Source organism: Gallinula chloropus (assembly GCF_964237585.1).
Source record: "Gallinula chloropus genome assembly, chromosome: 2".
Lineage (NCBI taxonomy): Eukaryota > Metazoa > Chordata > Aves > Gruiformes > Rallidae > Gallinula > Gallinula chloropus.
In genome coordinates, this window is record NC_140086.1 from 70473307 (window position 1) to 70490266 (window position 16960).

Genomic DNA, 16960 nt, shown 5'->3' on the forward strand with positions numbered 1-16960 from the left:
AACCTTGCCTTGAGCTAAGAGTGACTAAGGTGACTCCCTGCTCCCAGTGATCCTCCCTCTGATCACTGGCTGTTTTGAATCTCATACTGGAGGCCTAGAAAATGCATGTGATGCACGAGGAGCCGAGGCTGTGGAGCCTACAAGGGAAGCTAGGCATCTGTATTAGGTTTACATGGCAAGGCTTTGGTAGTGGGGGGGCTGCAAGCATGGCTTGTGTGAGAAGATGCTAGAAGCTGTTCCAATGTCATGTGGAACCAGTTCCAGCTGGCTCCAAGATGGAACCGTTGCTGCCTAAAGCTGAGCCCATTAGTGACAATTGTAGCACCTCTGCATTAACATATTTAAGAAGGGGTAAAAAAACACTGCACAGCAGTTATGAGAGAGAGGAGTGAGAAAAATGTGAAAGAAATGACCCTGCAGGCACCAAGGTTACTAGAGAGGGAGGAGGTGCTCCAGGGACCAGAGCAAGATTCCAAGCCTGTTTAAAACAGATTAAAAAGTGATCTTTAAAACTTTGGTAGCCTTAGAACGTATGTTACTGCAACACATCAAATGTATTCTATAAATGTGCACTTGGTGCAAGACTGTTAGAAGTTCTAGCAAGTCACAGGTAAAACTGAAAGGGAAACTCTTAGATCAGTCAAATCAGAGATGCAGAATTATGTAGGTTGGAAGGGACCTAAGCAGGTTATTCAGTCCATCCTCCTGCTCAAGGGAGGATCATCACTGAAGACAGATGTGGTTGCTGATGTCTTTATCCAGTCAGGCCTTGAAAATGTCTGAGCTTGGAGATTCCATGGGCAACCTGCTCTAATATTTAAGTATCCTCATAGTGTAACTTTTTTCCATGTATCAGCTGGAACCTTTGCTATTTTGATTGATACTCACAGTCTCTTATTCTTCAAGAGACTGGCTCTGACCTTTGAGTAACAACACAATCAGTTTTGAAATGCTGCTCTTGGCTGTCATCTTTCCTTCAGACTGACCAGTTCCCTGAGCCTTTCCTGATGGGTCCAGTCTCTGAACACCATCACAGCCCTTTTCTGAACTCCAGTTTGTCAGCTTCCTTGTCCTACTGCCTTCAGCCAAGTCAGCTGTGCACCCCAATTTGGTGTCTTCAAAGAAGTCAGTGAAGATGTCTTCAGTCTCTTCCTTCTTGTGGTAGATGGTGCTAAACAAACAGGTTCCTGGATAGATATCTGAGGAATTCCACTTAGGATTGGTTTCCAGGTAGTGCAGTGATCCAGCCATTTTTTCACCCACAGTAACACACCCAACTAAACTGTAGCATTCCAGCTTGGATGCAAGGATATTGTGGGAAATCATGTAAACAGTCAAGATAAACAACATTTGCTGGTCCTTCGTGCAGGATTTAAGAAGAGGATGTAATTTAAGATCTTCAGTGTGCATGATGGGCGAGTGATTGAGCATTCAGCTTATCACTCTCTTCATCCAAAATTGCTTGTTTTCCCCCAACATATGGTATTTTCTATACAGTGAGATGAAAAACTGAGTCTTCCATAACGTACAGACTCTGTGGCTGTATCAACAGGCATATGTGCTTTTTGCTCAGCCTGAGTAAACCTCATCATATGCTGCCTTTTTCTCAATCGACACAGCTGAAAAGTGAGCTGACGCTCGTCTTTCCTGCATGGCTTGTGCAGTCTTGTATTCTGTCAGGGCCAAAGGCTCTGCTCAGTGTCATGCATTTGTATGACTTTGAAGTCAGCTGAGTTGTTGGTGTCCTTTAAAAGCCATTAGGCAGCAAAATTTGTCATTATGCCAGAGTTTGGCTGTCTTAACTTTGCTCCAGCAGAAGAACCAGTTTCCTTGTAACTCTGTTATCAGTCTGGAAACAAGAAACATTGTTTCTATTAGTGATAGAATAGCAAATTAGGACACCAAAATCTGACCCTCTGGTGATTTAGTCACTTCTTAAATGATTGGTCAGAACACTTGGTATTAATGCTGGTGGTTTCAGTTTAGTTGAACATTGATTATTTATTTAGTTGGAGTATTGTGAGTTTGTGGAAATTCTCTGTTTCTGTGTTCAGTTTCATTGTGAAATAAAATTCTGTGGCAGACCCCTGTGCTATTTTCTTTGTCTGCTTTATAAACAAAGGGTTTTGTTAACATCTGCATGGAGGCTGTTTTGGAGCTCCAAAGAACTGGTGGTGCCACCTTGCTGGGGCCACCACAGAGTGGTTTCCTTTTTAACTAGTTCATTGTCCCTCCAACTAAAAAGCTAAGCTGTGAAGTGGCTTCATGTCACAGCGGCTTTTGGATAGGAACTTGACTGTGCTTACATGGTCTGATATGTTGTTCTGGGTTCGGCTAGGATAGAGTTACATTTTCTTTCTGGTAGCTGGTATAGTGCTGTGGTTTGGTTTAGGATGAGAATCATGTTGGTGACACACTGATGTTTTTACTTGTTGTTGAGCAGTCCAAGACTTTTCAGCTTTTCATGCTGCCCTGCAAACGAGAAGGTGGGGGAGCTGCTTTGATGTTGGGATAACTGGGCCAGTAGCCTGGAATTAGATGTCAGGGAGGCCAAGCAGCTGGGATCCCTGGCTAAGGACAAAGCTCTCAACCTGTAGAGGCAACTTAGGTCAAGTGTGAGGGAAAGGTATGCGTTCATTGAAGGTGTGTTGGCCACCCAAGGGGACCACCATAGAGAGCGCTATCCAGTTCCTGAGAGAATTAGCCATGTGAGAGATGGTTTATTATGATCCAGACAATGAGCAGTTACCAACTGATCCTGATGATGCTCAATGTACCCAAGCCATGTGATGTAAGTTTGGATGAAGTTCATGGCTCCAGGATGCACGGTTTGGGGATGGTCTGGCTCTGGGACAGCTCTGGGCTGTACAGCCTGAGCTGTGAGGCTCGGTGAGAAACTGCATTTGTGTATCACCAGTTTCACATGTTTTGCTACGAAGTCCTGTTATTGTTATTTCTCCCTCTCTTTGCTGTCCCAGTAAAGTATCCTTAGCCCACAAGGTGTGCCTCGGGGGATTTTTTGGGAGGGATATGTTGTGTGTGTTTCATTTTTGGGGTGTTTCTGTCCCCCCACCCCAAGAGAGCAGCTGTGTGGTGCTCAGCTGCCAGCTGAGGCAAAACCATGACATGAATTCATACTTTAAGGAACTGGTGCATTTCTTCCCATTTGTTTCCTTGAATTAAAAAAAACAATATACCCCAAAACCCCATAATATTTGCCTGAAAGATATTACCCCTTTAAAGGGGGTAATATCTTGATTACCCCTCAAGTTACCCCTTTAAACTGAGATGGTGGCAGTTCAGCTATATGTGACTGGCCACTTCACAGTGTTTGAGCCGATCTGCCTTGAGGTCCAGACTCTGAGAAAAAGATTTTTTGCAAAAGTTGTCAAGCACAGCAAAACTTTGCTGAGGTAAAATGCCCAGGTGGAAGGAGCCAGCAGAAGGAACGCCTCATTAAACTGGGACCATCGCCAGTTTATGTACTACTGAATCTCTGTAGCAACAATGAATTTTTCTTAGGTCTGTGTGGCAGTCTGAATTAAGAGCATAAGTTCCTATTAAGGTGGTGTTAATGCCCAGGTAACAGAAGCAGGCTGAAAAGCTGATACTTTATTTCTTTTAAACTCCTTTATGGTGTTTGTGTTTAATTTCCACTTTAGTCTTTTGGATTCTGTTTTATTTCAGTTGACCTGTGAATATCTAAGACCTGTTTAATGGTGTGGAGGCAGACAGGGCAGCTAAACCTCAAAGTAAAAGACAAAACTCACACCTTCCTGCAAATAACTAAAAACTACATTCTGCTGCACATGTTGTTTTCAAATCAAACCACAGCAGGGAAGCCTTCTAACCACTGCTAATCTCTCTGTACCCAGTGGAAAGTATGTGCATGTAACATGTACCTTTGCTAATGTGTTTTCATTTTCATCTGTATTTTTCCCTAAACAATTCTGAAGGCAGTCTTTCAAAGTACAACCAAAGGACGTGCTGGCATATGATATTCCCTCCAAGCAGGCAGAAAAAATAGCAGCTTTCAGGGAACCTGGCAGGTGAAGTCTGACACTTTTGCAAATTTGTGGTTCCTCTTTTCTCTGTCTTTTTTTTTTTTTTGAAAAAGTCATTTTTCTCGATCCTGATCAATACTGTGAATTTCTACATACTAACTATGAGGTCAGAGGTTCTGTTATAATCACCACTTTTGTCTTATCAGCTTCTTAAGTTGATTGGATGGTCTGTTGGTTGCCATGAAATACAAGAAATCAATTTTATCTTATCTCCTACTCTTTCTGATCCTAATTTTTGCCACTCAGAACTTCTAATTAAACGTGTTTTCTTGAATTAGAAAAGCCCAGGCACATCAGTCTTTGTTCATTCTTCGGAATGGAGATAAGCAGAACATTGTGCTGCCATGCTGCTTTTGGTGCTGTAAGGTATTTATAACAGAGCAAGAAGTTAAATTCTATAGCATGATAAGAATTTATCTTGTCTCATATAATTCCTTTGAAGTACTGAGGAGATCAGTGTGTTGGACTTATTTTCAATGTAATAAACCTAGATCTGGCATTAGGGTTGTTTTTTACTGAGCAGTGCATCATCTTAGAAATTATTTCTGTAAGCTTGAGCAATTGTTTATTCTAACTTTTTATAAAAACAAAACCCTCACTAGAATACTTTTTAGAAAACCTGTTCCTAATGCATCTTTTGTCTTTCTACAAAGGAATGTAATTTGCACTGATTCTCCTTAGCTGCATATACTTGGCTGTGTTTATGTTTAAAGAGAATTATGTCTTCCCAGCTGCCCACTAAATAAAACATTTTTAGTGGCAAACTTCCCTGATCTTTAACTGTTTTTTAAACTGTTGATATAAACCTGCAGTTTAAGAGGTTTTACTGACTTTCTGAATCTCTGGATTTCTAGTTCTCTTCAGAGAAAAGCAAATAATTGGACTTGATTCTTTGGAGAGGTCCTGTACCTTAGTGTATGAAAGAAAGAGGTGTGAAGAGTATTGAAGTCAGTTGACTCTCTCGATAAACAGATGACTTCTAAAAGTGTTTGTCTTTATGTTTTAAATCTGTAGAGTTTCTGAGGAAGCACCACCTTAGGGCTTTGTCTCCAACTTCTAAGCTCCCTTTGCGGTCACTGCTGCTGTATTTCCCAGCTTTGAACATCGTTTAGTGGCTAAAACTGTCAGGGTGATCAATAATTAAATGACTTATGTGTAGGGTTTAGCACTTCATAAGACTTTGTGCTAGCTGAGGGAATAGGTAATTAACACTAATGTTAGCATGCATGTGGAATTAGTTTTCAGCTATGAAAAGTTCCAGAAATAGTATGTGTTATTGAAGTTTAAAATACATATATAGGAAAAAATGGAATGTGAGTTACACAAATATAAACAGTATGCAATATTTATGCTGTAGGAGAGGAGTGCTTCTAAGGAAGTTTTATTCAGACATAGATAAAAAGTAAATCCCTGCAACGTGCTTAATGTGATATTTCTAAAGGAACCTACACCTTTTTGGTTTTGTAGGTCCTGTTCTATACACTAAAAGCAGTGATCTGATTTATAAGGCATTGTGTAAGATGTCTGGTTTTAGAGCAGCCCTTCTAGGTTTTGCTTCCCAGCCACAACATGGCTTTTGTGGCCTCTTCACTACCCCAATTGCCCAATGTTTGAGAAACAGCTTTTGGCATGACAGGCCCTAAACCAGGCTGTACTATGTAGCCCCTACACTTAAAATCAGCAGTGATGCTATGCTGATGCAATTTCCCCCACGGGCAGGTCTTTGCTGGGTGTAGAGCTGTACAGCTGCACTGACAAACCTTTTGGGTCAGGCAGAAACACAACCTGTGACAGGGCTGGCTGGTTTCCCTCCTGTAAAGTACTGGTGGCTTTATTGCATGTGGGCCTTACTGGGGGCCTTAGCTGCAATGTGCCTGTAGAGCCTTATTGGTAAACTCATTTTAGATAGTCCTATGTGTCTTATTTAAAAAGAAATCCAAACATGGGGAGAGTTGAGTCAGGGACGCATACATGCACAGTGTGTTTGAAAGGCATGACCATATGGAAAATGCTGTTTGTGTAATTACCTCTATTAAAAACCGTCTCTACTCATAGAGCATTCAAATGGAGAAGTATAAGAAAGCAAAGACATCTTTTGAAACTTTGTTTCTGCTATTAGCATAAGAAAGCAGAGAGTCTTTGCTAAACTCTACTGGGATTCTCTTCTAGTAGCATTTGTCTTTTTCTCCTTGTTCTCTTTTAGGTCAACTTAGCTTATGCTGGCGTTCTATGTTTTTTCTAAAATTCAATTTAAAGGCATTACCTATAATCTTCTCTAGCAAAATGACAGCTATATCCCACTGTGATTTGTGTAGGAGGGCAATGGGCAAGTCACGAAAAGGAAGTGTAACGTTATGTATTGTGTTTGATGGTGTCATCTCTGAGGTGGCTACCACCTCAACACCCATAGTTTAGCTTTATCAAGTCCTATCTCGTCCTCTGGGGATGCAGAACTGTAAATTATATCTCAGCTGAATCATGGAGGTTAAGAAGTCTCGACATAGGTTTTTGTTCTACTCATCGTAGCTATTTTGTGTTCCTTAGGTATGTGTTTGAACCTGACTTGCATGTAGTATTTCAGGCAGGTCAGGAGGGGGAGCTGGCAGTCTAGGGGTGGAAAAGAATCTTCCATCCACACAAATAATGTTTTTTTGCTGGGGTGGTGTGTGTTGGGTTGGGTTTTTTTTGTTGTGGGGTTTTTTTTGGTGGTTGGGGTGGTTTTTGTGTTTTGTTGTTTGTTTTTTTAAATTGTGCCTCTGAGTGTAGAAATCTGAAATAACAGGAGTCTGGAGCCACATCTAAAGCATAAAGTTACATGTAAGGGCTTCTTTTTACTATTTTGTCCTGAGACTGACAGTAGTTTTGATCTATTGCCTGCAGATGCCATTTAGAAGTGTTGACAGTGCTTTTCTCTTGGAAGAGGTCTGTATTACCAGGTGTACATGTAAGTGATAGGGACAGTAAACAGAAATGCTCACCTTCCAGACCAATAAAATAAACATGTCAGTGTTGATATTAATGTTGCCAGCAGTAATTGCACTAATAGGGCACCCATCACAGTAGTCCCTGCTTGCCTTTCCTGTGGCTTTTGAAGAGATTAAAGGCTCTCCATGAGACAGCATGCCCTTCAGATGATTGCTGTCTTGATGAAAATGTAAATCTGCCCTGTGTAAGGGTTTCCCCACTGCGGCCTTAGCCAATGCCCAAGCTCTCACCTTGCCCCTTATTCAGTTCCCTCATCAGCAGGATGAAAGGAAAAAATATGCAGAGAAAATCAGGAGCAAGAAAACACATAGGTCAGGATAATGATAACTCTGAGGCTTTAGGTACATTACCTTCATTAGTTTTTGAAGGGCTGTACTGTACAGCTTAGTGAGAGTACATATGCAGGAAAAAACCTCTCCCAAACCAGCTGCCAGAAGAAGTTAGCATTCTACAGATCTTTTACAGATCTGGTCCACTACTTGTTGTCCTTGCCCACGTGAGGAAGAGGCAGAACGTGTTTCAGAGGTGGGGAAGGATGTAACTGGAAGCAGGGATACACAAACTGTCAAAAGCAAATGAAACCCTCACCTTTCAAATCTTCCCTGACATTCATGAATCTGTTTTACATTTTAAGTGTTGCTGTTCATACATTATCTTTCCAGCAGGCTACTTGGCATGGTTTGGAGCTCTTTACTAATTGTTCTGTATGTAAAGTAATTCCTTCTCTGCTGTATTTTCTGTTTGTTCTCTACAATGTTATGCTTATGTTTCAATCTCTGATTCATCTCTATGAGTTTGTGCTTCACAAATAATTAAAAATATTTTCTTCATTCCTATTGCAGAGCTTGAAAATAGCATATTATTCTTCCCTACCCTTAATTCTTTGGTTTGGGTTTCTTGTTGGTTGGTTTGGTTGTTGTTTTAATTTTGATGGTTTTATTCACGAGGGACTGCCCTTAGGTAGCTGGTAGGAAGCTTAGGCTGATGTGAGAGACTTGGCCAATGTCATGCTAGCACAGTGAAGGTATCATGATGTGACTAGGAGCCCAGCACCATTTGGGTTTATATAGTGCCTTGCCTGGGACATAGAAAATACAGTGATCTATTTATTTGTTCTTGTTCAGGTTTCTCCTCTGTACCAGTACTATAGACTTTCTACCTTCAGTCCATGCTGTCCTGTGGAAAGGAACAGAGGTGCTACTTGTATTTGGCAGTTGTTAATCCCTGTTTTCATATCATTCAGCAGGGAGGGAACACTGATTCTTCTTGCCAATAATTGGTGGAGAGATGAGAGTTTGAATGCTGTTGAGAAATGCTTCTATGAAGCAGTAGTGAGTTTTACTGTCCCCACTGTTTGTGGATTATGGTGTTTTTCCTTAAATATTTGTCTGGAAATTCTCATTGGCATCTTAGTCATAGAAACCTACTTCATTGCACTGTTAGTGCCGATCTATCAGCAGACAAAATGTACTTAATTGGTAGTGTGCTGTTTCTTTATTTTGAGGTTCCCCCTGTCCCCTTGATGGGATGGGTGTGACTTGTGAGAGTCCTAGTTTTATCATACACTTTGAGAATAATTTGAAGTAAGTGGCTTGGTTTGTTCATTGGGGCTTGGGGTAGTTTTTTGTTTGGTTTGTTGGGGTTTTTTTGCTTTGCTCATAAATAGCTTTTGTTCAGGAAATGGCAATTCTTATTTAGCATACTGACAGAAGTGATTGGGAGCCAAGTGTTTGTGCTTTCAAGGTCATAATAACTAAATGCCATTCAGGGGATTTTAAAAACTATTATTTATTTTATTTTTGACTCCTGATGAAGGGCTGGGTTTTGGTGATGTATCTGGCCAACATTTTTTATTGTTTGGGGGTTTTTGCAGAGGGAGGATAAAGGTTTGGTTCTTGTTTTATCCAATTTCTCAAATGGGTTAGCACGAATTTTGTTTTCCTTTAGCTAAAAGTTCATCAGTTGCTTTTCTCCTGGGCATGTTCAGGAATGCTGGTTTCTGATGTCCCTACTACATTTAGAAATAATTGGCATGCAGCAGCAGGCTCTGAAGCAATGCTGCTGTTACTGCCATGACCGGGTAAGAGGCTTAATAGTCATTTGAGCAGTGACATATTTTTAAGGGAGCTTGGAGCCACAAAGTCAATGGCTGACTGGTAAGAAAGTAACCTAACGTCTTCAAGGAGCTTAGGCAACTAAGCTCCATTTGAAATACAATGTAATAAGTTACTTACTTTTAATTTAGTCTTAACACTGGCTTCACAGAATCACAGAATGCTAGGAGTTGGAAAGGATCTAGTCCAAGCCCCCTGCCAGAGCAGGATCACCTAGGTTAGGTCACACATGAGTGTGTCTAAGAGGGTTTTGAATATCTCCAGAGAAAGAGACTCCACAGCCTCTCTGGGCAGCCTGTGCCAGAGCTCTGTCACCCTCACAGTGAAAAAGTTCCTCCTTACATTCACATGGAACTTCCTATGCTCCAGATTGCACCCGTTGCCCCTTGTCCTGTCATTGGACATCACTAATGGAGCCTGGCTCCATCCTCCTGACTCTCACCCTTTACATACTTATAAACATTAACAAGGACACCCCGCAGTCTCCTCCACGCTAAAGAGGCCCAGCTCCTTCAGCCTGCCCTCATAAGGAAGGTGTTCCACTCCTTTAATCACCTTGGTGGCCCTGTGCTGGTCTCTTTCAAGGAGTTGTATGTCCTTCTTGAACTGAGGGGCCCAGAACTGGACAATGCGGTCTCACCAAGGCAGAGCAGAGGGGTAGAAGGACCTCTCTTAACCTATTAACCGCACCCCTTTTAATACACCCCTGAATGCCATTGGCCTTCTTAGCCATGAGGACACATTGCTGGCTCATGGTCATCCTGCTGTTCACAGGGCCCCCAGGTGCCTCTCACCTACGCTGCTCTCCAAAGTGTTGTATATTGAAAGAAAGTACTATTTGCATAATTGTAAGGAGAGAAAAGCAACTCTCTCCATATTCTTACAAATCTGTTCACTAGGTCCCCTGGGGGAGGGAGGCACAGGCACCACAGTCATGACTAGTTTGCAGAGAGCAGCATGCTCTCTGTAGAGTGTCATCTCTGGATAGCAGCATGAAAACTGCAGCAGCATTGCTGGGCTGGATAGCATGGCTTTCTGTGCAGCCTTTGCAAGCCATGGACTCAACTGTGGACTTGGCTGAAGCTGTTTGGAGATCATAGCTATTGTGCTGTACAATGTGTACCTCTTTTTTTGTTATGAGCTAACTCTGATGTGTCTACAAGATTCGTGATCCAAAGGATGACTTGACTGTAGTCACATATCCCCCAGTGACCTAGCTTAGAGGATGCAGAGGGTGGTATCTGTCCCACACTCTTCCCAAGGGACTTAATTAACTTATTTCTAAGAATGTAGACAGAGTTGCATCCTTATGCTTAATATTATGCAAATATTGCTTTCTTTCAGTGCAGGTGAATGGGTTTGAGAAACTAAGGGTTTGTCTGTCCAGAAGAAAGAAACCATCCAGAAATCATCTGTCCAGACATATGATAATAAGCACCAAGATCAAGGCTAAGTAGAAGCCTGGGTGGCTTTATGCATGTTCAGCTTGTAGTATGTCTGAAATCTTGGGAAACAACATTGCCAGTAACTGTTAAAAAGCAAAGTTCTCATTGCTAAGCAATGTGGCCAGCAGTAAAGCTTTGGGTTTAGGTGAAAAATGAGATACTATCAGTTCATGTCCAAGAGGACCAAGCAGAACATACTGTTATACCCTGTTGCAGGAAAGGCCAATGAGAAGAAACACTGACACCATTGTAATTGAGCTGCAGAGCTGCGGAGGACTAGCTACAAATGCTCTTTTGCTAACTTACTAGAAGCTCAAGCCTGGTGTCTGTCACCATGAGATCATAGCAGCCCACTCTGCAAAAAGTATCTGATGTATTGCAGAATACATAACCCTGCGTTTTCTTTAGAAAAAAGAAACTAGGTGTGCCCTACCTACATAATGCTGCTACTTCCCAGTATTCACTTTGGGACACATTACAGTTCATTTGCTCTGGCTTTTTTCTTGGCAGTATTGTTTGTTTGTTTGTTTTCTTTTGTTATTTTGTCAATTTGTAGGCTACTTTGTTTACTCCTGACCTGTTCAATGGGTTGTTTTCCCAAGCACAACTTCATCTATTTCTGAAATCTGTTAATAGTTCATTTGTAGTGCTGTAATCCGAACTCTAACTAGTATAATTGAACAATTTCAGCCACTCCACCTGGGTTAGTGTGCTGTGCTGTGCTTGGTTGCTATATACAGCACTTCAGTTTGGGGGAAGGTGTACACGGAAACTCTTCTGCTTTGCTCTGTGTGCTCTGAGACTGACTAATGGGATTCTTCCACTGTATCTGCAGTAAACTGGGACTTCTCTGGCTTCTGTGTCCCTTTATTGTGCCCTTCAGCAGAACCTTTTAAACAATCCTGCAGTAGCTAAAATCAACACTGATCAGCTTGTTCGGACAGAGCTGTTAGGTGTAAAATGTCTCAGGCTGATGTGTTTGCCCTTCATGTCAGCCAAAAGCAGGTTAAAACCTCTTGTCTATTCACGTGTCAAGTCTGGAAGACTTTCTAATCAGAGAAGTTAATCCTTGTTTTGTCAGGTTTTAGCTGAGAATTTCCATAGATTCCCTGAGACTCAAGGTCTTTGGCAGCTAAAAATTTAGCCTACTAGAAATATGGGCCATGTAGTTGTCACCGTGGCTTCTACAAGGTGCTTTATACCCGTGCCAATTTCAGTTGTTGTAGGAGGACCCATCAAGAAGTCTTCATTAAACGTAAACATTTTCTCTGATGCCATGATTCTTAGTCCCAAAGAAAATATGGTAAGGGGATTTTTGAGAAGGGCTTCCCAGATACAGAGTGCAAAAAGCTGTCATTAACTGTCAAGCAACATGAGGCTGACTGACATGAGAAACACCCTTTCTTTTTTATTCCTTCCCTTTTTTTTCTCCTTTCTTTCAGTAGTTCTTCATTATCATGGACCTTCCCAACCTGCAATTCTTCCCTTCAAGGACGAACAGTCAGATGGAACACAAGTGACTGCCTCGTGCTAGTTCAGTTTTACCTTGGGCTGTGGCTGTAGTTTCGTTCTTAAGGCAGACATCTGAAATTTCCCTCCCAGCATTTGCCTGTGAGATCTCATGGTGCTCACACAAGTTCTGGCAGTGATTTCATTGTTGTTTTGTTTGGTTGGGATGGGTTTTTTGCTTTGTTTTTTAAACATAACTAAACAAAATCCAAAACCCATGCAAGGTTTTACAGCTTCCTTACGTTGCTGTTCCCAGTTATAGCAACTTTCATAACAACAAAGTAGTAACTATATATGTAATGGTATGTGTATATCATTTGTTGCCATGTACTTCCTTTTTTTTGAGACAGAAGTTAGGCAGGCCTTTTACATCTGATAGTTCTGAACCATCTGTCTAGCAAGGTAGGACTGTAAAGCATTCCTAGTTTAAGGTTGCCTTTCTTTACAAATCTTCTAAAAATATGTGCAAGTTGAGGGTCTATAGAGAAAGTGTGTTTTGTTAAGTTCCAACTGATTGGATCGAATATGAAAAATGTATTGTATGACCTGTTTCATAGTCTTCATGTTGCACCAAGTTTTGATAGAGGAAACTTTATTTTTTTTCAGCTTCTGTGTTACCTAGAAGGAGAGGAGGAGGGAATGGCTGTGAAAATTAAAGATTCTCTTAATATGGACTCTCTTGCTTTTTTTGCTTTTCTTTTTTTATTTTGTTAGAGACCACTTTCAAATGTGTGGGCATACATATGTGATTCCTGAGGATAACCCCTTCTATTTTGCCTGGTCTACCCAATCCGTTCAGTTCACAGGTACTAAGTTACCAGTTTGCAATCTCGACTCCCTAGATCGTCAGGCGGTTAGGAGGCAGGAGAGCAGGTCATCCTTCACTGTGAGCAGAGGAAAGGAGTCAGTCACACTTATATCCCCCTTTAGTGTAACACCTCAAAGGAAGTTTTTTGTCAGCAAGTTGTTGGCTGCAGCAGCTTTATCATCTAAGTGGTATCAGTTGCTGGGAAAGCTCATTTAGTGGCAAGTTAAATGTTATAATCTCCTGTAAGCTATGTATGTAACACTGTGTTTTATGGTCTGGCCATGCAGTGCAGAGCCATTCTCCGTGTAACACGCATGTTGAACATTAACTACTATTTGGGTACAGAAGGTGGAGTGTGCGCTCTCTGGTTTCTATTGGGTGTGTGGCGGTTGAAGATAAACACACTGGCATGGTCAATGCCATAAAACAAGCCACCAGGAATAGAATGGTCATAGGGCATCAAATCCTATTTCCTAGTTTTGTGAATGTCTCATGTCTTGCCATTTCCTTTTTATTGTTTTGGAGGTTTTTCTCCTCCCTCATCTGAGCAGAATCAGTTTAAATTCTGTTTTACTTTGGTTTAGTTTCTTTTATCAAGTGCTGAATTTACTACATAGGAGAAAATATGGCCTGGATACATTTTGGCAAACTTTGTGTTGGGTTTATAGCAATTATACATCTAAAGATGATGGTTTCCTAGCAATGTATTGCATTAAGCAGCTGTTGTATTCTCATACACCACCAAACAAAACAACCCAAAACCCCAAAACTTGCTGCCTCCATCTAAGCTTGCTTTGACCCTCTTGGAAAAATAGAGAAGTGAAACTCTTTATCTTGTCTTTTGCTGGAGAAGACTCCAGCTTGGAGTCCTGGACAGGAGTTCTGCTTGTTACAGTTGATGCTTTTGTGTACGAGGCCAAATTGAAGGAATTGAGCTCTATTTAGCTATTCTTCAGCTGAAATCAGTGAATTTTGCTACAATTTGTGTTGGTTTGGTTTCTTTTGTTGTTGTTAAGGAACTTGAAAACTTTGTCCCAAGTATCACAACAGTGTTTGCATCGGAAAACTCCTACATGCCTATAACCTCCAAACTTTGCTGCTTCTAATGTTTGAAGTTGAAGCACTGGGTACCAAAATTCTTAGCTTAAAGTACACAGGCCAATGCAGCCTAGTTTTAAGATCAGCCAAGTTTTCTACTGGTTAGTGTAGCCTGTGATTTGGGTTAGTTTTGTTCCTGTGCTTGTGTGTTGGAACAGCATACCAAGTAAAGAATTGCAGCTGCTTGTGTGTGTGTGTGTGTCTTCAAAGGCTATAAACATGAGTGCAATTAGCAACATTATTGAGGTTTTTTTAATCAAATCACATTAAGTTTCTTCACAGTGCCCTTCACAATACTCTTCAAGTATTCAAGCTGTTCACAATTTATTTTGCAGCTGCATGACTGTAGTTGTTATATGATAAGAGCCAGCAGATCTCAGACAGTGTGTCAAGCAAGGTTTTAGTGGAGAATTCGGCTTCCTGAGGTTTATAAGGTTGGCTCCATGACTTAGGACACTTACAGGACATACACCTTTCCTTTTTCTCCTCCACTTTGAGTTATAGCAAACTTTGAAAGCTTTCTTTGAGAGCAAAGTCTGATGCTTGTTGAAATAGCTGCAGACATGGAACAATGTGTCCCTGTGTCTTTCATGGAGAAAATAAAAGGAATGTCAATGCAATTATTTAGAATAAATGGAATTACTGTTTAGGTGTTGTTTTCTATTGTGCATGTCCTGTCCCCTTTCTGAACTTAAAAAGAAACGAAATAAACCCACACCCATCCACAAAAAAAACCAACCCACTTTCTTTTCTGTTACAGAAAAATGCAAAGGGACAGGAATTGTTTGACCAGATTGTGTATCACTTGGACCTTGTGGAAACAGATTACTTTGGCCTACAATTCATGGATGCTTCCCAGGTTACAGTAAGTAGAACTTCAGTTAATTTTTTTATGTTCTGCCGTAGTTTGTGTTACTTGTGTAGTTTCATGGAGAGATGTAGGCATTGGGGGATATACTGCTGAATCAACTGATAATCATGTTTGGTTCTTGGATATAAAGCTAAGTACACTAATTAAGTCATTTTGTATGATATGCATATGACTCGATAATACATAAGTGAAAAAGCAATAATTGTGGGTAAAGAAAAATGTGCTTTATGTTTAGTGGGCTTGTGTTGTTAAAAATAGGTTAAATTTCTTGCAAGCAAGGGTTTCTTGTAACTCCTACCTTTGCTGTTCTCTGCACAAAATATGTTGCTCTGTAGATTGTTTCATTTGCTGTAGAGAATATTTTTCCCTCTGTCTGCTATCTGATGACCCCCAGCATCTAGAGGTAAAAAAAACCCCAACAAACCAACATAAACCCAACTTATTTACAGATGCAAGTAGATAGATATACTAATAAGATAGGGCAGGTAGACAGATACACTAATAAGATTATGGCTCCACTATATTGCTCTATGTTTAATCTTTTCCTTTGCCTGTTCACTTTATGGGCTGAGGTATTGGTATGACAGCAACGTGGGTTGTGGATAGAGAATATAGAGACTTGGAAAATAAGTGTTTGCTTTTAGGTTATCTTTTAGGAAGTTTAGTATGTGATACTGATAAACTGTGTGTCTGATTATAAGGACACAGCTAATAGAACAGAGCCTGCTCATAGTAGGAAAAATAGATGATATTGTCACTAATCGTGAAGCCCTCTTGGGAACTTGACAGTCAGGAGTAGTTACTTAGCAAAGAGTTTTGAAATGTTTTGAAAGAAGGGAAGCAGAATGGGAGAAAAAAAATCCTTTCTTCACAAAAAATAGGGCAGATCAGAAGACCTGAATGAGGACAAAGAGAATGGTCATTTTCTTGTATATTTCCAAAACTGAAGGGTCGTTCTGAGTGGTGAGAAAGATGAATCAGAGATGTGAGGTACATATATTTTCTGTAACCAGCTCTATTCCTGGTGTTCAGGGCAAAATGTGCCTATATATGCAAGTGTTTTGGCTTGCTCTGTATGCTATTTCTTTCCTCTGTATTGGGTAGGAAGGATGTCATGGCATCTACAGTTACAAGAGGGATAAGGGGTATGAACTTCTGGGGGAGCTAAACAAGCCAATGCTGGTTGCAGGACTTCGGTAGTAGAGTTATGGTTTCCTGGATTAAGAGGAGTGTTGAAGGCAGAGTTCTTCACCTCCATAGCAGTGCAAAGCTAAAAGCTCTCATTTCACTTGGGGTTTTTGTTGGGGTTTATTGTCTGTCTCAAGCTGGGCAGAAAGTAGAGCTTAGTGAGGTTCCAGGCACAAGCTTGTATCTTCTCCACCACCCTGTGCGCAAAGGTCCCAGCGTTAACAGCCTTCCTTGGTCTGTTTTGAACTTGTGACCCACTCATTTCATTTGCATAATAATGAATGCATAGCCTCCATGTGCATTTACTTAGTGTCAGCCCACACAGGGGCAATTGCAGGATAAAGTTATATAAACACGTAAGCCTTTGTCTTTATTAGGTGTTGTTAAATGTTAAGCATCTTTAAGGCACCATGACAAATAAGAGTGCACGGAATGGTCTTGAATAGTGGAGGTTGCTTCTGTGTGCTCCAAGGCCAGCAGCTTTTGAGTGCACTGCTTCTTGCAGTCCTGTAACTTGGCAAAGAGTCTGTACAAGTATTGTTGATAAGGAAGTCATAATTAAAGCTTATCTGCTTTTTATCTGCCTTCAATGAAAGGAAAAACAAGCAAACAAACAAAACCCACGTTATTTGTCTGAACAGCTTAGTACCACCACTGCACCACTCTCCCTCCCAACCCCCATCCCATCCCCCACCATCCCCCCCCCTCCCCTCCCCCAAAAAATAAAAAGCAGCCAGCACAGGTGATCACACCCCAGTAAAAGTGGCTGCTCAGGGAGGGGCAGGTTCACGCAGCTCTGCGACAGTCCGAGTGTGGTTGGTCCTTGTATCGATTGTTGCGTAGGTGCAATGCTGTGTGTTACCTACCGGATGAGCTGA

At 41.1% G+C, this 16960-nt stretch overlaps 1 protein-coding gene across 1 annotated transcript in view; it reads left to right on the forward strand.

The window, feature by feature from the left end:
* Positions 1–16960, forward strand: part of EPB41L4B (erythrocyte membrane protein band 4.1 like 4B) — a gene marked incomplete at its 5' end in the record, with an annotated part of 88982 nt that overhangs the window by 39092 nt on the left and 32930 nt on the right. Inside the window, one exon of the mRNA XM_084280586.1 lies at positions 14784–14888. Within this exon, the coding sequence (XP_084136712.1) occupies positions 14784–14888 (105 nt within the window). The remainder of the gene's footprint in view (positions 1–14783; positions 14889–16960) is intronic.